General features: G+C 48.2%; 1 protein-coding gene across 15 annotated transcripts in view; it reads left to right on the top strand.

Moving 5' to 3' along the window:
- The window catches only part of Tiam1 (TIAM Rac1 associated GEF 1), a 344,338-nt gene that overhangs the window by 212,592 nt on the left and 108,601 nt on the right, over positions 1–23,145 (top strand). For 14 of the 15 annotated variants that reach the window (XM_052157908.1, XM_052157899.1, XM_052157895.1 and 11 more), the window contains 2 exons: positions 470–642; positions 9,927–10,900. In XM_052157908.1, coding sequence (XP_052013868.1) covers positions 9,938–10,900 — 963 coding nt within the window. In that variant the 5' untranslated portion in view covers positions 470–642; positions 9,927–9,937. The remainder of the gene's footprint in view (positions 1–469; positions 643–9,926; positions 10,901–23,145) is intronic. The other variant, XM_052157907.1, reaches the window with a different exon arrangement.

Below are 23,145 nucleotides of genomic sequence, written 5' to 3' on the forward strand. Positions count from 1 at the left end.
GTCCTGCATTTCCCTCATGAGCTTTATCCGAGTGTGCCATATTAAAGAAGCACAAGAAGACAGGAAGTTTGTGGGATAAAGTTGTGCATTCCCCCGCCCCGCAACACATCTCATTTTCCTTGTCTCTATCAGCGGAGTCTGTGAGACATGGGGGCTCTCTTTTCCTTCCCGTCCTTAAGACCTTTTGCCGATCATGACACTGAACATTCTCCCGGCAGGAACCTGCTTCTGCCAGCCAATGCCCGAATCCACAGACCAGTTAAAACCAGAATTTTCAGAGCTCTCCATACAGTTCTGCTGGCATTTAAGTGCGTCTCTGGCTGAGCCTGCCGTCGTCTACCTGTAGCTAAATGTTGTGTCTCTCCACTCAAGCACTGTGTTTCACACTAAGTTGACATTAGAGTCAGTGAGCAAGCTCTTTCCTTTCTCCCTCCTGACCACTGCCTTTCTGACTTCCTATCTCCTTCAGGTTTTTGGCACATTCTCCCAGACTCAGGTGAGACCCGATGGGCACCCCGCGGGGCCAGTGCTGACACACGCCTCCAATTCCAGCCACCTCCAGACACCATCGCCAGCCTCAGTCTCTAAATGCCACAGCTCTCTCGGGGCCAGTTGGGCTGGGCACCACTGTTGCCTTTGAAGGTAGGTTCCTGCGTGTGGATTTGAACCTCTGTGTGTCTGTGTGGCTGGGGAGGACTTCAAAGGCTGCAGAATCTGTACAGCAGAGTTCAATCACTGAGACTGCTGGGCCTTATACACACCGGTGGGAAAGGAGTTGAGTCACTTCTGTAGGTTAGAGTTGCGGGTACCTAACAATTGAGAGGCATTAGCCTTAACCCAAAAGAAATGGGAAGCTTGAACCTGTGAAGTCTTCTCCTGTGTGAATTGCCCCCAGGGTCTTTTATCTCTGAGTTTCAGTGGCTTTAGATAGGATTATGTTTGCTAAAAAAAAAAAAAAAAAAAAATGCAAACCTGGTTCCCAAACGCAGGCAGCCTCAAAACAATGGCATACTCCTGCTCTGGGTTGGCTTTACAGAGCAGAGGTAAGCACAGCCAAAATAATAATCTAAATTGAAGGTGAAGATCATTGCTTCTTTGCTGTGAAACCTGTTTAGTCTCTTGGGTTAGGGGTATTTGCGTGTGACTTGGCAAAAGCTCCGCTCGAGCATTGTATCGAGTTAGTACAAACTTTCAAAGCTTCATTTCGGTTTAATCTTAGCTGCTCCCCACCCCCCCTTGCTCCTCCAGCTTCAGGCTCAGCATCCAGTAGGGAAAAAACAGGCTCAAAACCAAGACCTCCCACCAGAGTCTAATTTTAAATTTGCAATCTGTTGTCTTGTGATTTTTTTTTTCCCCTCCCGCTTCAAATTTAACTTCGAAATAAATACATCTCGTCTTCTGCACTGCGGCCTCGGAGGTCTGTCTTCCAGTCACGAAAGGGTAATCGCTGCACTTATTTTAATAAAAATTCTCCATTCCCCCGTGGGAGTGGAAAGCGATGTTAATAATTTTAACTCGCATCCACCGGCAGCTGGCTTATGGCCGGGGCTCGCGCTGCCTTCACCCACAGAAGTGAAACCCCGCGTGTGCGGTTAACTTTTGACTTCAGCGAGACGGAAGAGGGATTCATGTAATGTAGATGATAGACCTTGCAGTCTAGTTCCTGCTTGGAGGCCATCTGAAGGATGAGCAGGACTGACTTCTGGGAAAAGAAGTCACGTGCAGGGATAAGTGTGCAGACCCCGCCTCCATGGGAGAGACAGCAAAGGGGAGTGGCCGTGTAGAAATAAATATCCTGGTGACATGACGAGGACCAGGTATAGGGACCCAGGGGTCCACGCTAGGGAGCGTCTTCCTTATCTCAGATATTTGCCCAAGCCGTCTGTTCAGAGTTTACACTTTGTTGTAGCTGTCTCTGTAGTGTGACATCTTTACTCTTTGAAACCGGAAAAAAGAAAATCATAGACTTAAAACTTGTTGATGCATTTTGTTTATTTATCTTTTCTTGAAAAAGAAATGTAGCGGCTGGGGAAATGACTCAGTCCTGAGGAGCACTGGCTGCTCTTCTAAAGGACCAGAGTTTTGGCTGCAGGCAGCAAAATGTTAGGCGACTCACAACAACCTGCTACTCAAGCTCCAGGGCCCTCCGTGGCTCTGCTGGCACTCTTGAGCGCGCGCGCATGTGTGTGTGTGTGTGTGTGTGTGTCCACAGACAAATAAAAATAAACTAAATCTTTTGTTTTTAAGATTTATTTATTATTATATCAAAGTACACTGTAGCTGTCTTCAGACACCCCAGGAAAAGGGGTCAGATCTCATTACGGATGGTTGTGAGCCACCATGTGGTTGCTGGGATTTGAACTCAGGACCTTCGGAAGAGTAGTCAGTGCTCTTAACTGCTGAGCCATCTCTCCAGCCCCTAAATCGTTTAACAAAATGGGTTGTGTAGGGATGTAGCTCAGTGGTAGAACACTTACCTAGCCTAATGTAAGATCTTGGATTGTGTGCCGCCTCTACAGAAAACCAAGCAGCTGCAGTGAAAAATTACTGACCTATGAAACAGCCCCTCCAGAGTAACTCCTTCACACAACCCCCTGTGTACAAGGAGGGAATATTTACTTACTAGTGTGGCTTACATGTCATCTGTAATAGTTTTCATTTGTGGGTAAGAGGAGTTTTGGTCTAGAGAAGATTAGCATTACTGGTAGGTCTGATGAACGTTTGCCCCTGGCCAGGGCAGGCTGAGATAGCCTATCTGCTGTCTGGGTTTTGGTCACCGACTCTCCTGTTCTCATATTCTGGGTGGAATGTCCTCCTGTCTGCCAGTAGCATCCCAGAAAGCCCCGGTGTCATTAGCGGGCCAGACAACAGAAGTCATAAAAATGTTATTAGAATCCCCTTAGTGCGTGAGGGCTGTGGTTATTCGCAAGGACGTGTTCATTCTCCGCAGTCATTTGAAGCTACCAGACTCTTCGTTATCACTGTCAGGACTTTGACCAAACTGGAATGTTGTTTCTTATAGCACTAAGAAATGGTGTTTTAAAAATGTAATAAAATACATGATATATTTTAGGCCATCCAAGAGTTGCCACCCCCTCCAATATTAATGATAACTCAGATTTTTTCCAAGCTTAAATTCATGGGAGGAGGTTGTATTCTCAGTGCGCTAATGTGTTCCCAAACAACTTGAAGACTCACAGGGCTCAGCAGGCTTTTGTGTGTGTGACCCAGACTTTTATGCAATGCCTTTTTAAAAAAAATATGTTGTTGGGGGGCTGGAGAGATGGCCTAGGGGTTCTGATTGTGTACTCCTCTTCCAGAGGACTGTGTTCAATTCTCAGTACCCACATTCAATTCCCAGCACCCACATAGTGGCTCACAACCATCTATGAGCCTGTGATTCCAGTACCCAAGGATCAGATGTCCTCTTCTGACCTCCTTAGGCAAAACATGAACTTAAAATAAATTTAAAAAAAATTAAAATGTATTGTTTTTCTGAACAAGTCATCATTGTTGTTAATGATAATCCCACACAACAGTCAGTTCCCTCCCTCCCTCCCGCCCTTCCCCCCTCCCTCCTCCTCTCCTCTCCCCTCCCCCCCTCTAGTCTTGAGACAATGTTTCTCTCTGTAGCCCTGGCTGTCCTGGAACTTTGTCAGTAGGCCAGGCTGACCTCCAACTGAGAGACTTGCCTGCCTCTGCCCCCTGATTGCTGGATTAAGGCCTGTGCCCCTACTGCCTGGCCTAGCAGTTATGTTTTTTTCTTGTGTTTACCTTTACTTGAGGAACAGAGTTATAATAGCTGCTTCAAAATTCTTTGCATCATAATTCCAATATCTGGGCCACCTGGAGTTTGGCATCCGTTGGTGGCCTTTTATCCCAGGAGCTGGTTATATTTTCCTAGCTATGTGGAAGGCTACCAGGGCATCTTGAACATTCTGTTGTGAGATTCTGGGTCTTGTTGAAACTCTCCCGACGGGTATGGGTCACGTGGTGGCCGTTTTCTCCTACAGGGAATCTAAAAGTCGATGGACGGCTTGAGGACGTAGGTCCAGGCTCTTGGTCACTGCTTCTGGCTTCCACATCAGCCAAGTGTCCAAAGCCTTTGCTGCGGGGCTTTGGGCTGTGCCATGTTTGCGACCACAAGGGCCTGTCTGGGACTTGGGTGCCCAGCCCTGAGCCTTCGCTGTGTTGTTTTGAGTCAATCCCAGGCACGTGCGCCCAAGACATGTGTGTGTGTGCACACACAGGAGAAGCTTGTTTGTGTTCCTTTTCTTCCTGAGGTCCTCACTCATTCTTGGCTTCCAGGGACCCTCTCAGTTCTTCTGCTCAGAAGCACAGGGCCTGCCCACTGCTCCGTACAAAGGCTGAGCTCCCTGCGCTGTCGCGTGTCCTCTTCAGGTTTGGACTCTTCCTTAGTCTGGCTGCTTCTGTTTAAGTTTTGGTTTAGAGTTTTTAGTTTGATGATTAATGGAGTGAGGTAGTGCCTTGCTCCTTTTTGATGGCAGACATTAGAATTCATTTTTGCTCACCACAGTAACACAAGGTATGGTGTCCGTAGATAGCCCCTCCCCCTGTGTTTACTTCATTGGGACATATGTCTCTGGCGACACATTTGCCTGGCCACACTGTTCTCCCTGCTGCCCGCTGACTGCCTCTCTCTCTGCTCCTTAGTTGCTTAGTTTAGTGAGGAGATAGTAGAATGTCTAGGTGCTTTTCTAAGGGGAAAGAGAAAGGGTTGGGAGGATTATAAATGCATTTCTTCAGAGAAACTCCATACTCTTAGGTTTAATTTTTTTTAACCAGACTATTCAATTTAATTAAGGCTTGTTTATTTGAGAGTTTTTATTTCAAAATAATTACAGAGGCATGGCGAATTTTACAAAGGGGTATATCCATTAACTGTTTCTCGGCTACATGTCTCATGAGTATGGTAAGACATCAGGAATTTGACAGTTTGTGTGTGTGTGTATGTGTGTGTGTCTGTCTGTCTCTGTCCTTTGGAATATCTGTATCACTTTATCTTACAGTGACAGTATGTAATATAGCATCTGTATCATGTTGTCGGATGGATTTGGTAAGCCAAGAAATCCCACAAAAGCACTCGACCCTTCCTTCCGGGTGTGCGTATGAAGCCCCGGAAAAAAGGTTTGCGCATTTGGATGACTCCCCAAGCATAGCTCCTAGTTCTTTTCCTGGGCTTTTAATTTGATGGAGCGTCAGGCCCGTGTAGGAGAGCCACTCCCTGGAAAGCTCAGCGAAGCACCAAGGCTTCCTTCCATGACACTGGAGAAGTGCTTAGTTAGTCATCCTGCCTTGGCCCTCAGCCCCCAGACCCTGAGCTCTCTGAACCTTTGAGTCCACACATTATCCATTTGAAATGTTGCTCCAGCCCATCACGTCGCTAGCTCTTCCCCTCGCTTTCACTGAGCTGTCTGGGATCCCAGCATGTCTGCCCTGTGGCCCTGACTAGTGCGTTTCTAAACTTCTGCCAGATAGCTTCAAACCCAGGAGGAAGACAGAAAGTACAGGCAGGATTCACTGGAATTGAGGTGGTGTGGGGGAGCATGGCAGAGGAGTACAGTTCACAGATCAGGGCGGCGTGGGACCCAGCGGTCCCTATTGTCTGTCTTTTAAATTTTAATTTTAATGTGTACAGTTGTTTTGCTTACATCTATGTCTATATACTGTGTGCATGCAGTGCCCAATGAGTCCAGAAGAGGGCAGCACTGCCCACTGCAGTTACAGATGATTGTGGGTTCTTGGGATTGTAAGAACATCAAGTGTTATTCTTGAGCCTCTCTCCAGCCACTGTGTCTGACTTTATTGCATGACCTTCTAGATTTAGGGTGTTTTGTTTTCAGTGTTATTTCTATTTTGTTTGTTTGCTTTTTACTGATCACCCACTCCTTGCCAGGCTGTATTCTGGGCCCTTCCCTCGTCAGGGGCCCAGGAGAAGAGGAAACAAAATAAGTATAGTGTCCTGCTTTCCCTGACATTCAGCTTTTGTGGGAAAGCACAGAATTAAGATAATAAGCAAATGAACTATACCGTGTGGGTTGTGTTATGTGAACAATTATGATGGACATTAAGGACGACATCAGGGTGGAATTGAGTTTTGCAGGAGAGGTTGGTATTTCAAATCCAAAGGCCAGAGAAGGCCTTCCTGCTGGCACCATGGTGTCTTCGGGTATCAGATCTGAGGGCGTTAGTGAGTTGGATGCCAGGGAGGAGGGGCTCCAGGCAGAAGGAAGAGCGTGAGTAGGGAGGGCCTTAAGATAGGCTGAGGAAGCCGGAATACCACTGAGATTTCAGTATTAAACGTATCCTCTCCCCAGGTTCTTAGCTGTCTAGATCCGAGTGAGTAAGGGTGCCCCTGAAAATGAAAAAGAAACCAGTGCTGGTGAGATTTCCCAGCCGGGGAGCTGGCACAGGTCTCGTGGCCCTTAACCAAAACTGCTTGGGATTGGAAGGGTCTCAGATTTCAGATTTTAAGATACCTGAGATATTTTGGGGAGGGGACCCAAGCGTGAATGCGTAATCCGTTTATACTTCACATGCACCTCCCACACAGCCTGAAGCTGACGTCACCCACCATCTTTAAGGCATCTGTGTTTTGACTACAACCTGCTGTGGGAGGGAAAGTGTTTACCCTTCTGCCTGGGGCATTGTATTGATGCGGTCAAGAATACCAAACCTCTATCTTAGGTGGGACTGCATATATTTAATCTAGATTTCTACATTTTTATCTGTCTCTCCACACGTTTATGTCTGTCCTTCCTGCCCGAAGACTTTCACCCTTACTTGGGATTGCGTGGTGACAGTTTATCTGAGGTTCTGATCACCTTTTTTTTTAATTTTATTTATTTATTATATGTAAATACACTGTAGCTGTGTTCAGACACTCCAGAAGAGGGTGTCAGATCTCATTACAGATGGTTGTGAGCCACCATGTGGATCCTGGGATTTGAACTCAGGACCTTCAGAAGAGCAGTCAGTGCTCTTCACCGCTGAGCCATCTCTCCAGCCCCGAGAATTTTTTTAAAGCTCACTTTCTGCCCTGGAATTACAGAAGCTGTTCTCTCAAAAATAAATAAATAAATAAATAAATAAAAACCAGGTTTTGTGTGCTTGAAATGAAAATAAATCACAAGGCGCAGGCAGGATAGAACAGTAAGGTGACGGACGGGGCAGCTGGCACCTTACCTTCGTGGGAGCAGGGCTGTGGGCCAGCGGCTTTCTGGGGATTGTTGCCTGGGTACGGTTCGTCTCCTCTGCAGGGAGCAATTTTAATTTTTTTCAGCCTTGTGTTATTTACGGAGTCCATCCCCATTCCTGGCCTGCCCTACAGGGACCTTCAGAGGAAAGCTTTTAAGTTGAACAGTGCCATGGAGGCCCTAGAAACGTATTTTTCTTAACTTTTGTTGTTTTACACTTGATGCTGGCTGTGCCAAGGTTGTTCCCCAAGAATTTGTCCTGATAGGATTTAGGAGATTTGGCACTTGTCTTTAAGTTCTTATACCACAGATAAAAGTGGCTTCCTTCCTACCTTGGCGCATGAAGAGAATTGTACTACTAAAAGTGCTATTAATCCGGCAGAGCTGTCAGCGTGATACATGGGCTGTTATAATTCTTGTGTGTTAGGCCATTTCCTTTAGGAACCCTCTCTTGGGGGCTTTTAAGTTGATTAGTTTTCTCTTGGATGAAGGAAGGCTACCCCGAAAGCTCTCGCCTATACTTGTGGCCTTTTGATGGATGTGTGATGCCGGTCGGTCAGAGCGACAACGACTTCTCTTTTTCTTCCATTTTAATTGAGCCCCAGCTACTGTTTGTTTTCAGCCTTCTGTCCATTGACAAAACAAAATACACAGCAACGTGATAGTGAATTTAGCATTTTGGAAGCCTGAGAGCTGCGATTGGGGGTGTAGGTTAGTGTCATTTGCTTAGCACGCACAGGGTTCAAACCCTAGTCCTCCTTCTCTCTGAAAATAAAGAGCTATATGAGATGGCCTGTAGCTCCGCGAAGAACATGTGTTTAACGTGTGCAAAGTTCTGTGCTGGATCCCTAACTCCTCAAAAGTAAATAAAAATAACAACACACGAATTCTAGGAAATCGGCCGTGCCTTTAGCGTTAGTAAAATCTGTGTTTGCTTGTGCATGTAGCCAGTGTTAGACTTAGGAATTAAGATGTTTCATGGTCTGACCTGGACCATCGACCTTTTCATTTTCCTTACGCTTCTTAGAGACATCAGCCAGAGAGGTGTGAACATACTGCTTTGGGACATACTCCCTGCTAGTGAAGGAGGGTCCTCTTGCCTGGAAGATCCCTTTGAGAATCATGGCGCATGGCTTGGTGGGGGATATTCTAGTACAGCGATAGCTTAACCTCTGGTATCTGGGTGCATTACCCCTGAATTCACTAGCACATAACCTGGAGGTTTTCCCCGGTGTCCGAATGTTGAAGTATCCAGTAAGATATCAGAGCTGAAGCCGTGTTAGAGTCAACAGTGGGTCTATTGTGATTTCCCGACCAATAGGAAGGTGCTTTACATTATTAGTACCTTTCCATCTTTTTTTGCTGTGGTCATCAGCCTCATTTCCTGTATCCTTGGGCGCTTTTACTGTCTTTGTGACCGTGTCCCTTCCGTGGCAGAAGATCGGTCTCTTCAGAGTAGAGACTGTGTCTCCATCGTTCGCTGCTCATCTCTGACTTCTAGACGGCTGCAGGTCCTCCGCAAGTGTCTCTTGAATGCATGCAATTGCCAGGGCTAGCCCAGGGCGGCCCCGCTTTTCTTTCATTTCCTATGTGACATGTTTTCATGCGTATTGTCTTAAGTATATACACTTGGAGGAGAAATGGGCAGAAATGTTTTCACGTGTATTGTCTTGAGTATATACACTTGGAGGAGAAATGGGCAGACTCTGGAACAAGGGTAGAGGCCAAATAGAGTCACAGTTGTGAAGCCGTGACGAGGCCCCGCCTGCCCTTTCCTTGCAGTTATGGGTGACAGAACTGGGCCATCAGGTCAGGGATGGAGACTGGGATGCGGTCTGGGAGGACTGGGTGAGCCTGGGCCGTTCCACTAGCCCGGATTGCGTTTGCTGGCTTCACAGAATGCGTTGCTGTCTTCGGGCCACTGTGTACCAGATTCATGTTCGCAGGTTGGATTTGCTCCCAGATTTAAACCCATTAGTCAGCTGCTGAGCGAGGTTTGCATTGTGTCCTTCCTCTGCCCCTCCTCCCTGCCCTCCCACACGTCAGAGGTACCCGCCAAGCAAGCCAAGCGGCTGCGAAGTGAACGGTAGCCCTCTGCTTTCTTTATGATTTTGGTTTGTTAGAAAAATTGATTAGTTATGCATCTTGAGACTTTCTTGTTTTGATTGATTGTTTGTTTGAGGTGTAGATAGAATTAAAAAAAAAATCTCCCCAAACCATGGAACAGATAAAATGGCATAGATAAAACCAAGAAAACAAACAGAGCCGGGGGGTGGGGGGCTGGGGGGGAGGGGGATGCTCCTCTGCACTTCACAGTTTCAGTAGACTGCTTTGCCATGAGCTGCTGTGAAGTTTCAGAAGAAAGCCAAGGTGGGCAGATCCATCCGTCGCCTGCACAGGAGCAGCACTCTGGTTGTCTCTTGGCATCTACTCTTTGGGCAAAGACAGCCCTCTCATTATTGAATTTATGTGAGCGTTTCACCCCTCTGCGGTCCATCTCAATAGATAATGGTATTCTCACCTGTTGCCAGGTGTCAGTCTGTGTCCGTGTATGGGTCCAAAGCACTTAGAAGTGTGTTTTTTGTTTGCCTTACCCCTTTCCCAAAGTGTCTGCCATCCTGACCCTAAAATCGCATACTCTTAAGGTTTTTATACCCATTTTAATGCAGACTTAATTACTTCATGCTTTTTCTTTCCCCTTTGCTACAGACCATAAAACCATGGGAAACGCAGAAAGCCAAAATGTAGACCACGAGTTTTACGGGGAAAAGCATGCCAGCCTGGGGCGGAAGCACACATCGCGCTCCCTGCGACTGGCACACAAGACCCGGAGGACGCGGCATGCTTCCTCCGGGAAGGCAATCCACAGGAACTCTGAAGTGAGCACCCGGTCCAGCAGCACCCCCAGCATCCCCCAGTCCCTGGCCGAAAATGGCTTGGAGCCCTTCTCCCAAGAAGGTGCCCTAGACGACTTCGGTGACCCCATCTGGGTGGACCGAGTAGATATGGGCTTGAGACCCGTATCTTACACCGATTCTTCCGTCACCCCCAGCGTAGACGGCAGCATCGTCCTCACAGCAGCCTCCGTGCAGAGCATGCCAGACTCGGAGGAGAGCCGGCTGTACGGGGATGACACTACATACTTGGCTGAGGAAGGCAGGAGGCAGCGTCCCTATACATCCAACGGGCCCACGTTCATGGAGACGGCAAGCTTTAAGAAGAAACGCTCCAAATCTGCGGACATCTGGCGGGAGGACAGCCTGGAATTCTCACTCTCAGATCTGAGCCAGGAGCACTTAACAAGCAACGAAGAGATCTTGGGTTCCGCGGAAGAGAAGGATTGTGAGGAGGCTCGGGGGATGGGAACAGAGGCGAGTCCCCGGCAGCTCAGCACCTGTCAGCGAGCCAACTCCCTGGGTGACTTGTACGCTCAGAAAAACTCTGGGGTGAAAGCTAATGGAGGACCGAGGAACAGATTTTCAAGCTACTGCCGGAATCTGGTGTCGGATATTCCCGATCTTGCAAAGCATAAGATGCCACCGTCTGCTGCCGAGGAGACCCCTCCATACAGTAATTATAACACGCTTCCCTGTAGGAAGTCGCACTGTCTTTCCGAAGGTGCCACCAACCCACAAATTAGCCTTAGCAAGAGCATGCAAGGCAGAAGAGCAAAAACCACCCAGGTAAAGCCTCAGAGATCTTTTTCAGTATTTTGGAAGTGGTGCGTGGCTCTTAAAGTGCATGATTTTGCTCTTATCAGTTTCTCGTTTTTAAATCAGGCTGTGCCCGGGTTTGTCTGGCAGCTGCTGCAGCTGGTGTAGCTTCTGCTGCGCCCCTCTTACAGTTCTGTGGGTAGGGGGTGGGGATTAGGGGTGTGTGTGTGGCGGGGTGGGAGAGTGTGCTAGGAATGGCAATAGAGCTATTAAGCTCATACTGGGAGACTGCCTCTCAACGCAGTCCCTCCACAACACCTTCCTGATGGGACCCTGTCACCTCATCCTCTCTGGACAAGCAGGCATGGTGGGTTAAGGCGCTCGCTCGCTCGCTCGGAGCTCATATCCACAGTGCAGCAGGTGGGAAGAAGTCCACGGGCAGCCCCTCGGAAGGGGCAGTTTTTGATTCAGGGCAGTCTGCGGTCACTTGTCAGCCTCTCTCTGGTGTTGGCAGCCTTGCTGTCTTACCAGGAGCCTGTTTCAATTTCCTGTTCCTCGCAGATGCAGCCAGCCCGGTCTCTGGAGGGAGGTGTGGCGGAAGAAATACTATGGGTGGGTTCCCAGTTTCTAGTCTGCAGCCAGATTGTTTGACCTTGGTCAAACCCTGACTTCTGGAGGCTCCCTCTGGAAGGTGGGGGTGAAGAGGCTTAGCCGGCCTGCTTGCAGGTCAATGCAGGAGAGAATGGGTGTGAGCAGGTTTGTAAGAGACTCCAAAGTATCCTACCGGGGACGGATGGCCAAGTAGCTTCTCTGGCAGCAATAGCGGGAGTAAATGACAGGCGGTTCTGCATGTTTTGGGTCTTTGATGTTCCTTGGGGCAGATTTTGGGGAGCTGGGGATTCTGACCAGGTCAAAAAGTGGGTAGTGAATTGTGCTTTGATCCGAGAGTGGGTGGACGCCTTTGCTTTGAAAGACAGTAGACATCGAGGTGACATGCAAAGGCTGCTGCACTCTGACCTGCCCAGTAGGGGGCAGTGCTGTACTCTGGCCAGTCTGGGCAGTTGCAGTGTTACTTTCAAGGTGGGCTGGGAGAGCCTGGAGTAACATCGGGTTTCTTCCAGAAGAACCCTGAAGATGGGTTTTGCTGACCCCAAAACCAGTCTCCTAGACCCTTCCCCTCTTCTTCCTACCTGGTTGACTCTGGGCAAGTTAGTAGTTGTTTTAAAGCCTCGATTTCTTCATCTGTCTGAGTGGTGGTATGGGCACTGGGGACTCTAGCTCAGTGGCAGAACTTCACTTGCCTGGCTCGCAAGGCTCTGTGTTAGATCATGGATGCCCACACCTAGTAGGGGTAATAACAGGACTGTTAGAGAAAATGGAGTCATCCGTGAGTCACGAAGCCTAGTACGTAGGAAGCAGCCAGGTGCAGGGGATTTGGTCACCGGTGTAACACTTTGGTAGTGGTGCTGTGTGGGTAGCTGACTCCGGCCGTTGGATGTCTGTGCCCAGATCTTGTGTCACCTGAGAAGGTTAGCAGGAGCTGTGCATCTAGGAACTTTAACCTCTCTTTTCTCTGATTTGAGATTATAATGAAAGTGAAGTTATGACAGAAGTAACAGGTGGTCCCCTAACGACCCCGCTGAATGGTCAGTTTGGCAGGCCATGACAGGTGACCAGTTAAAGGGTCCCCTGAACGGCACTGAAGGGTGGCCGTGAAACTGTCTGCCATCAGATTGGCATTGCAGAGCTGGTTCAGAGAGAGACTCTGCCTGCCTTGAACTTGGCAAAGGGTGCGTTGACACAGGCAACACCTCTGCCTGGGCCCAGCAGCCCTCGCCCTGTGTAAGGTCTGAGAGGGCTGTCCCGCCAAGTTCTGGAACGCTGCCTCTAACACTAGAGATAGCTGCACCTCGACTTGGCCTCGCACGCTGCCGCCCTTAAATGCCAACCACCAAAGGGAGAGGAGCAGAGTGAGACAGTGCTCCCTCCAGCTCCACTGAGAACTTCCCTGGGAGACAGCCATGTGAGATCTCCATCCCTTGGCTTCCCAAGTTAATATACAGAAGTGAGATCATCTAAGTGTGGTGTCTCATAGAGCCACCGCTTAATGTAATGCAAAGTGCTGCAGACAAGGAATCCTAAGAAGGCCATTAGCATGCTGGCTTGTCTGCTCCTCTGCGGATGACCTTGGGTAAGTCGCTTCCTCCTGTAGCTGCTTCCCCTGTCCGGGGAGGGTGACCCCACCCTCCAGCCGGGCTGTACTAGTGAGCCAAAAGGCACAACAGGCTTGGAAGCCTGTCGTGGAGCTTAAAGAGTGAACGGAAGTATTATTTTGGTATTGACATTATATGTTGAGTAAGGATCTTTAATGACTTGAAACAAACCCCAGAATTATGCACAACACTATCCATCCACCCACATTTTCCTAGTCTGAGTTTGAGCCCACTGTGTTCCAAACAGTGTATTTTAAGAGACAGTGGGTGTGGAAGCTTCCTTGAAAAGAATTCTTCTTTTTCTTTTCAAAGTTTTTGACCCAAGGGACCTATGTCATAAGCTTGAATCATAGATCTCAGTCTCCTTGTAGGCCCTGGAGATGTTGTCCAGCCTCTAACAGCCCACTCAGCCCCTCCACTCCCACTGGAAAAGGCTCCTGGCAAACATTTAGCTAAGAGCATGACCTCTCGGCTTGGAAAAAATACGTTGGATCCAAATTGCTGTGGACAATTTCATTTGATTTAAAAATGATCAAAAAAAAAAAAGATGTTTTGGCCATTGTTCCTGTTTGTGTGTGTGTGTCCAGTGGTTGGATTTGTTTCCAAAATGGGCAGGCTGTGGAGTTCACATGTAAGCTTTGGAAGTAGCATGCAGGACGGGCCTCTTTATTTGGCACACACTTATTTAACTCGTGTGTTTGGACACAAGCGTCTTTTATGTATATACATGTCATATGTTAGTCGTGTTGAGAGCTTCCCACCGCTGGGGCAGGGTTTAGTTACTGATTGCAACACAGGACACACGATAAGTCACTCTTTGGGTTTAATCGATGGCTTGATGGGTTTTGAACTCAGCTCTTTGGTTATTCTTTCTTTGGTCACAGACTGAGGAGAGGGCAGCCTGGGGTCCTGCAGAATCAAGGGTGTTGTCAGCCTTTTGCCTCCTGGTTATTTAACCTCATGAATTTGGGTTCTTTTCAAAGGAAGCTTATAGGAAGATCCAGCATTCTGAGATGTAATGAATGTAAACCTTAGATCACCGGCACTCAAAGGTTACAGATGCCCACTAAATAGTGGATTTAGTAGGAAGGGTGAGGCCTGGCTTCAGGTTCTAGAGTTCCATTCTTCTGCAACTCTGAGGTTTTCAAAGGATGAGTAGGAGAGAGGAGACCTAGTGTTGGTGATCTGCCTCGTGGACAGGCACAGAATGCCTATGGAGTATCTGAGGGACGCGTTGGCTTGGAGCCACTGTGCACACTTGAGATCTTCATTGAACCCAAATAGGAGATGGAAGACTGTGGCTTGGCTCTGCTGCTACTACTGTTGCAAGGAGCCACAGAGTCTAGAGAGCTACAAGGAGGTCTGGCAGAGGGGCGATGGCCATTTCCCAGAAGTCTGTGCACCCTGGTGTCTGGTGGGCCCAGGAAGAGGCGGAGGGCTCTGTTAGAGCTTAGGGATTCATTGCAGCCTAGTTTCAAGATACCAGCTTCCTGGAGGAGCCTCACAGACCCTCTCTGACTCTGTAGCTTCCCAGGGAAGAATGGTTGTTTTAGGGTTTTATTGCTGTGAAGAGACACCATGACCAAAGCAACTCTTATAACAGAAAACATTTAATTGGGGCTGGCTTACAGATTCAGAGGTTTAGCTTGTTATTATCCTGGTAGGAAGCATGGTGGCCCCTGGGCAGACTTAGTGTTGGAGAAGTAGTTGAGAGTTCTACTTCTGGATCCGCCTGCAGCTGGGAGAGAGCTTGACACTGGGCTTGGCTTGAACTGTTGAAATGTCAAAGCCCACCCCCAGTGACACACTTCCTCCCACAAGGCCACGCCTCCCATTCCTTGGTAACCAAGCATTCAAATGTATAACCCTATAGGAGCCTTTTTTTTCCCTTCATTTTTTAAATGTATGAGTGCTGTGCTGCGTATACATCCCGCCTGCCTGAAAGGGCATCAACCATGTGGGTGATGGGAATTGAACTCAGGACCTCTGGAAGAACAGCCAGTACTCTTCATGGGAAGAGCCGTCTCACAGCCTGGAGCCATTCTTACTCAAACCACCACAAGGGTGACCTAAAGAGACCAGGTGTAAGATCTCAACCCCCAGGTCTTCTGCAATTCCTTCTAAGTGTACCCCCAACGTGGCAGTGCCTCTCACAGCCTTAGCCTAAGGTTGAAGTCTTAAATTCTGGTGAAGGAAAAATGACCTTATCGGTTAAGAAGGAAATTAGTGCCACCCATTCCAAATTAGATGACTAGGGAAATTCTAAAAGCTGCCCTGGTTTCCTTTGACCAGTGACTGGTAAGCTTGATGGTCTTACTAAGACAGAGAGCCTAGCATTACATCTGAACAGAATCCTGAGTTCCTTGAAAAATCATTTTTATTTTTAAAAGTTTGTTTTGTTTTGCCACTTACCTTAAATGATTCGGATATCAGTGTCTTGCCTGAGCTGATGCTTGGCTCCCCCATGGGTCTTTTCCTAGGTCCTAGGTCCCTTGAAAGCTGAATAAAAACTTAGCTTGCACTTTGTTCTGATATAAACACATGGATCACCTTCTGTGTGCCATCTTTGGGTCTCCTAAGTCCATTTAGAGATGGCTGGTTAAGAGTTCTTTTGTTAAATGCTAGAGAGCTGGTCCCGCAGTTAAGAGCACTGGCTGTTCTTGCAGAGGACATGGGTTCAGTTCCCAGCACAAGAAGAGCTACTCACCCCCAACTGCAATTCCAGTTTCAGGGAATCTGATGCCTGCTCTGTCCTTAGTGGGATCCTGCATACCCACCCGTGGTACATACATACACACTTGGCACACAGACATTTAAAATAAAATAAATCCTTTTTTTAAATAAAAAAGATTTACTTATTATGTAAGTACACTGTCACTGTCTTCAGACACTCCCAACTAGGGCATTAGATCCCATTACAGATGGTTGTGAGCCACCATGTGGTTGCTGGTATTTGAACTCAGGACCTACAGAAGAACAGTCGGTGCTCTTAACCACTGAGCCATCTCTCCAGCCTAGAATAAATCCTTTTTAAAGGAATACTTTAAAATGATTTCTTACATTAATGTCTCTTGAAGCAAAAATATTTTCATATAGAATCTATTTTTTAACCCCCTCCTCTTCTACCTTCTAGTGTTTCTGTCTGTCTGTTTGTTTGTTGTCTGTCTGTCTGTTTCTCACTTCTGTCTCTGTCTCACTTTTTTGGCATATAAATTCTGCCTGAGATAAGTGTTTTGAAAACAAGCCTTTCCATTTCCAACAAGGATTCCTGACTTCTTTGCCAAGATCTTCTTGGAGGAGGCAGGCAGTAGGTGGGCAGTTTGGGGACAGGCTGACAGCGGCACTCCCCAGTCCACTCTGTGCACTTTGGAAATATTTTAGACAGCAAGGAGCCTCTGTTTACGTGAGCTACGTCTTGAATAGTCATTACTTTAGTCTTTGAAATAGAAATGTAAGAAATACTCATTAAGTCATCTTAAATTAAGAAAAGTCCCATTTCATATTCATGTAAATCTCCACATTTAACTTTCTATTATCTGAAATTACACATGGTCGCCTGGGTGGGAGGGTTTGTTTGGTGTGTGTCTGGTTCTGTGACTTCTGGGCCACTGGGGGGGGGCATCTGCATCCCCCCTTTGTTTCTCACTCTTTTACGGGGTGCCGCTTGGCTGTACTATGTAGGATTCAGCCTCTGCACAGGGAGCTCTGAGAGAGGAGTTGCTGCGATTCTAGGGCCATTCCTGGATTGCTACTTATTTTTACTGAAAGCAGTTGGGAAAGGTCAACCTTGTGAAAAATCATATATATGTATTTTTTTTGTAGTGCTGTAGAATAGAAAGTTTGTGCCCTTCAGTTCAAATTGTGTCACTATAATGCGTGATGTATGATTGTGTAGCCTAACAGGGCAAAGGGCTGGAATCGCGAACAGCATCCGGAAAACGGGGATGTTGTGAGGCCCTGGTAGATGTGGCTGTGAAGCCAGCCTGCTTCAAAAGCCCGACAGGGTCTTCGGAACTCAAAAACAACTGAGCCCAGTTGATTTTGGACCACCCACCCACCGGCAGGGGCGATGGGTCCAAGGTAACCCAGTTTCCCCCTTTGTTTACATAAGGTCTTTAAAAAATTAAATAGAAAATTCAAACGAATTGCGGAGGTATCCCCTCCATGTTGGAGACGTCAGCTTTACAGCAAAGACTTCACCATCTCAACTTCAGCAGAGCCTCAACTTGGCATCGACTGAACCTTTACATCAGACTCCCATGTTTTTCCACGATGTTTCCCTTTTCTTGAGATAGGGATGGTAAATGAGCAGCAGTCAGTTCATTCAGAAATTATTTTCGAAGAGCTTACCCCATGCCAGGCACTATTCTTGGCACCCTGGATGCGTCGACAAGGAGGAAAAACTCCAGAGCTCGTGGAGAGAGTTGTGGTGAAATGGGGGTGTTTGTGGCGCAGGCGGGAGAGTGCAATAGTAAGTGCCGTGCTCCAGAAGCCTGGGGTGACCCAGAGGTGGGGTACATGGCAGGCAACTTCAGATTGGGTGTGACCTCGAGGGAGGTCAGACTTGGGGCGGGACGGAGAGAAGCGAGCTGGCTCTAGAGTTGTAAGATGGGAGGCTGCCTGGCACATCCCAGTGTGGCTGCAGGAGGCCTGTTAGGGGAAGCAGAGATGGTGCTGAGGAGTTGGCATGGCAACCACAGGAGAGATAGGGAAGGTACGCGGCTGTAGAAGAGAGGAACATATGTACGCCTAGAAGAGAGAGCTCTAGGAGCCATGCCCTGGAAGGGGCACCAAAGTTCAGTCACACCCCAAGTGCGGACACTGGATGTTTGTGCAGGGTCTTGAGTGACAGGGGCTGGCAAGCCTTCCTGTTGTGCTGGCAGTGGTGTGCTGTGTGGCCCTGTTATGAGGAAGGAAGCCCCTTCTGATGTGGATGTGAGTTAGCCAGGGAGGAAGAGGACTGGGTAGGTGGCACAGGAGGTAGAGGGAGGAAGGGTGACTCCGAGGTGGCAGCCCATTCAGAGAGGAGCAGAGGAAGGCTGGGGATGACTCATGCAGGTGGAGTAGGAGCACTCTTCGATCCGGAGTTACCTAAGGCAGCGCTGCCAACACCAGCAACTGAGAATTTCAGTTACAGGAGCTGTACTGAGAGAAGTTGTGAGTCACTCCCACCGGGGCTCCTTAGAGGAGGAATGGCAGTTGGAAACTCAGAAATCCACCGAGCAACCGCCTTGGGAGAGGAGGGAAGGAGAAGAGAGCCGGTCTTCTATTTCTAGCAAGTTAGCAGTGATAATTATCAGCAGTGCCCAATGGCTGCTAATTCTGTGTAGATGACGTCAACACTTTCTTATTTGCTGTGCTGTTTTAAAGCAACGTTGGCCTTTGAAGCTCCCACCTACCTGCCTGCGTGTTTTTCTCATGAGATCTTGTTTGTACCAGATTCCTCAGAGACTAGCTCCCCTCCATGTTGTTAGAGGAAGCTTGTAGCTATGGCCAGGCCGTGCCTTTTACCCATGTAAGTAAGGGTTCAGGAGGTGATGATGGCGATTACCGTTAACGTAATCTGGTGCAGGGCGCCGAGCATGTCTGAGGCACCGTTCCTGGGCTAGCTCGGTCGCTTAGCATCTCGTGGAGTGCTTTCTTAGGTAGAGGCAGGTGTAGTAGCTGGAGGCACTGTGGTGGAGGACTTGCCTGCCGTATGCCAGGCTCAGGAGTCCTGGCCATGGAAAGAAACCAACATAGACCGTGGCCGGCCCCGTTGTGCATACAAAGAAACTGAGGCTCAGATCAGTACAGTCTTTGACCTGAAACTGTCATTTTCTATACTGAGATTACTAAAGGACAGTATACCGAATATGTCCAGGAGAGGGTGTAAACCTTTGGTATGTGCAAAAGAGGGGTGTGTGTGTGTGTGTGTGTGTGTGTGTGTCTGTGTGTCTGTGTGTGTGTGTGTGCCTGTGTGTGTGTGAGTGTGTGTGTTTTGATGTGCAGTATGTGATAGGGAAGCTCTTATGTTTAGGACTAAGGAAGGGTAAAAATCATAGTGGGAACAAGAGCTTTTGTCTCAAAGCTTCCATAGGCCAGCACTACTGAAACCCCGTGAACCCTCCTAGTATGGATATAGTTTCTCTGGACAAGTGTATTTGAACTACGCCAGATCCATCAGGGAAATTAAAGGGACCAAGAAAAACAGTTTCTGAAGCTAATTTGCTTTCCAAAACTGGTCCTGCAGACCAGCTCAGGGAACTGTCCCTTGAAGCCTTTTTTAAATTCCCGGGAGAAAGACCCAGAGCCTTGCTACAAAGCATCCTCAGTACATAGTCTAAGTATTGGCAACCTGGTTTTTAAGAGAGTGGAAACAGGCTTTTCTTGTCTCTTGAAATTTCAGAGGCCGGGTGTGGTGGCGCACACCTGTAGTCCCAGCACTTAGGAGGCAGAGGCAGGTGGATTTCTGAGTTCGAGGCCAGCCTGGTCTACAGAGTGAGTTCCAGGACAGCTAGGACTACTCAGAGAAATCCTGTTTCGAAAAATTAAAAAAAAAAAAAAAGAAAAAGAAAAAGAAATTTCAGTACAGAACTGATTTAAGCATCACTGCCCAGCTTAGGTAGCCCAATAGTACCCTTGCCTGGCGGCTGCTGCATAACTTAAACTATAGCTGGATTCTTGCGCATGAAGTAGGGAAGGAAGCACACTTACTTGTTTTGGAAGTTGCCAGGAGAGTGGAAACTCAGAGCTCAGGCATGCTGAGAATCTGGATGCCTGGATCCAGAGATCTGGGGATCTGGGGATTTGGGGCTCTGTCTCGGGAGAGTGAGGTTTAAGAATATCCCTGTCCTCTGCCTGTGGCTCGTGATTGGAGATCTCTTCAATGCGGTGTTTCTAGAGACAGCTGACTCTGCTGATTTGCTGAATGCTGTTTGGGGTGTTATTTTTCATCTGGCTAGGGTCTCCCCTATTACCTCTTCCTCTCTGGTGCTAGAATCCCAGGGCCTCCCTCACAAGTGTTAAGGCTAGCCCCCTGGCACTGAGGCACAGCACAAGTGTTAAGGCTAGCCCCCTGGCACTGAGCTACAGCACAAGTGTTAAGGCTAGCCCTCTGGCATTTAGCCACAGCACAAGTGTTAAGGCTAGCCCCCTGGTACTGAACTACAGCACAAGTGTTAAGGCTAGCCCCCTGGCACTGAACTACAGCACAAGTGTTAAGGCTAGCCCTCTGGCACTGAACTACAGCACAAGTGTTAAGGCTAGCCCTCTGGCACTGAGGCACAGCACAAGTGTTAAGGCTAGCCCTCTGGCACTGAGCCACAGCACAAGTGTTAAGGCTAGCCCTCTGACACTGAGCTACAGCACAAGTGTTAAGGCTAGCCCTCTGGCACTGAGCCACAGCACAAGTGTTAAGGCTAGCCCCCTGGCACTGAGACACAGCACAAGTGTTAAGGCTAGCCCCCTGGCACTGAGACACAGCCCCAGATCTCCTTGTGAATCTTTCCTCCCTTCCTCTCTTCATCCTCCCTCCCTTGCTTTTTATTTACCTCACGTGTGTGTGTGTGTGTGTGTGTGTGTGTGTGTGTGTGTGTCTGTGTCTGGTATTCCTAGTGAGCACTCCTCCCACTTGGCATTTACGAAGGTTGGTGGGTCTTGAACCCTGATCCTCAAGCTTCCACGGCAAGCACTTTAACCTCTGAGCCAACTCCCCAGCCCTACTCTGAATTTTGGATTTAAAATTTAGCATCTGACTAAGTAGGGTGGAAGAGACTGCTGGGAGGATCACTGCATGTGATACAGACTGCTTGCTCCAGGCCATTACTTCCCTGAGTCTGTCCTCACTCCTGCTTGCTGCTTGGAAGAGCCCGGAGGTTGCTGGGAACTTCTCCTTGTGGGGAGAATTGGCTTTCTCAGGTGTGAACTACCTAGAGCCTGAGAAAGGCAGAAGGAGCCCTTCCAAAAAACAATGACCAGTGAACATGTGTGTCACAGAGAGAAGCATACCGAGCAGTGTCTCTGACTGGGTTAACCCATTATCTCCTGTGCTAGAGGATTGCCTTCAGGGTATCCTGGAGAGCCCCGGCTTCACGACTAAATAGAGGTTGGAGATGTCTGGGCAGCTGACATCTATTTCCCAATGGGTTATGTCACACGTGGGGGGAATGCGCACTGCTCAGCCCAATTACCTACTTCTAGGATGAGGTGGTATGTCTTGGGCAGATCCAGGGACACTCCCCAGCCGCGTGCCGTGAAAGTATGTGAGCTGAGCCGGGGCCTACATGCACTCAGCAGTCACCACAGACTTCCTACCTGGAGCCATCTCCTCAGTTGTTTGGTGACCATCTCAGAGCTGAACCCACACAGCCTGTGCCGTTGCAGGTTTACAGCTTCAGCTGGCATGAACACGTAGATGTTCAGGTGTGACGTAGAGGTGAGTGTCCGCGGAGACCCTAACTCCTGGCTTATGTGGGCATGTGGTAGACTGTAAAAGATGGCTGTCAAGAGCCGGCCAGCCAGCTCTTTCCCTCTGTGCCCTGCCATCTTTGTATAGCTCGCCCCTCTGCGGTTGGCTTGGGCAGGTTAAAACAAATAATTATATATAGCTTTTTCCCAGACATCCTGTTAAAGTGTGGAAGGATGGCAGTGAATAACGCAGGCAAAAATCCGGTCCCATGCTGACCCGCAGCTTTCTTAGCAGGAAAGGTTCTTGGAGCACAGGTTCAAACCTCCCATCTGCCTCTGCCGCTGACCAGACTTAGGACTTTCTGAGCCCTGGTATGCACATATCTGAACAAAGAATATGGTTTTTAAGGCTCCTTCTAAGATGTTTGAGGTTGTCTCTTGTCTTCTGTGTCCTGAGTCCTGTGGAGGCTGTAGCCATGTGGCTTCTCAGAGTGGGTATAGCTGGTTCCTTCATACACCATACTGTGGTGGTTTGAGTGAATTCTCCCCCACAGCCTCAGGTATTTGAATACATTGTTGTCCACAGTTAGTGTAGCTGTCTGAGATTTAAGAGGTGTGGTCTTGGAGCAAGCAAATCTTGTCACTGCAAGAGTTTAAAAAGCCATTCTGAGACTGTCATGGTGGTGGACACCTTTAATCTCCACACTCAGGAGGTCGAGGTAGGCAGATCACTGAGTTTGAGGTTAGCCTGGTCTACAGAGTGAGTTCTGTTCCAGGATAGCCAGGGCTACACAGAGAAATCCTGGTTCATGAAGACCAAACAATTTTTTTTTTTTTTTTTTAAAAAAGGAAGGTTGTTGGAGCTGTTGGAAAGCCCTTTCCTTCTTTCTGCCTGTTAGGTGTCTTGCCTTGGGTAAACAGTAGAGAGCATTTCAGGTGCCTTCTCTTGGCTTCCTGCTTGTGGTTTAAGACGTGAACTCTTAGCTTCTGGTTCGGCCACTGTGCCTGCCTCTTACTGCCATGCTTCCGGACTTGAGGGCATCTCATCTCTCTGCAACCATAAGCCCACAGAAATGCCTTCTTCTGTATGATGCCTTGATTCTGTATCACAACAGCAGGAAAAAGCGATTAGTATACAGAGCCAGCCTTCTTCAGAGGACTGAGACCTACAGAATCAAATTTAAGAAGTTCACAGATTTCTTATCCTCCAGGGCTTCTGCTTATCCAAAATTGTCAGGTTCCCTTTATTGTCTTACATCCACCAGGACACCAGGGTGAATGTCCCTGCCAGAGAGAAATGTGGGTTGTTAGCAGTGCTTTTTGTTTGTGTAGTAGATTGTTTTACTAACTGAATCTGGGCTCTGTGTGACTATCGAGGCTGTTATTAAGCCAAGGAACATAAAACTAAGGGATAGGCTAGGAGGCATAGGGGAGGTTGGTCTGTTTTTCACTGTTAGAATGAAGTGCCCGAGGCTGGTTAATTTGTAAAGAAAAGATGTCTATTTAGCTTAGTCTTGGGGGTGGAGGGCTTAGTTCCAGCATATATTGGCTTTGTTGAGGTCTCTTTTACATATAGATCACACTGTGAGTCAATTGAAGAGGCAGGGAGGGGAAGGGGAGAGAGAGGGGGAGGAAGAAGGAGGGGCAGGGGGAGGGAGAGGTTACACAGTGAAA

This window comes from Apodemus sylvaticus, chromosome 15 (assembly GCF_947179515.1).
Source record: "Apodemus sylvaticus chromosome 15, mApoSyl1.1, whole genome shotgun sequence".
NCBI classification, from domain to species: domain Eukaryota; kingdom Metazoa; phylum Chordata; class Mammalia; order Rodentia; family Muridae; genus Apodemus; species Apodemus sylvaticus.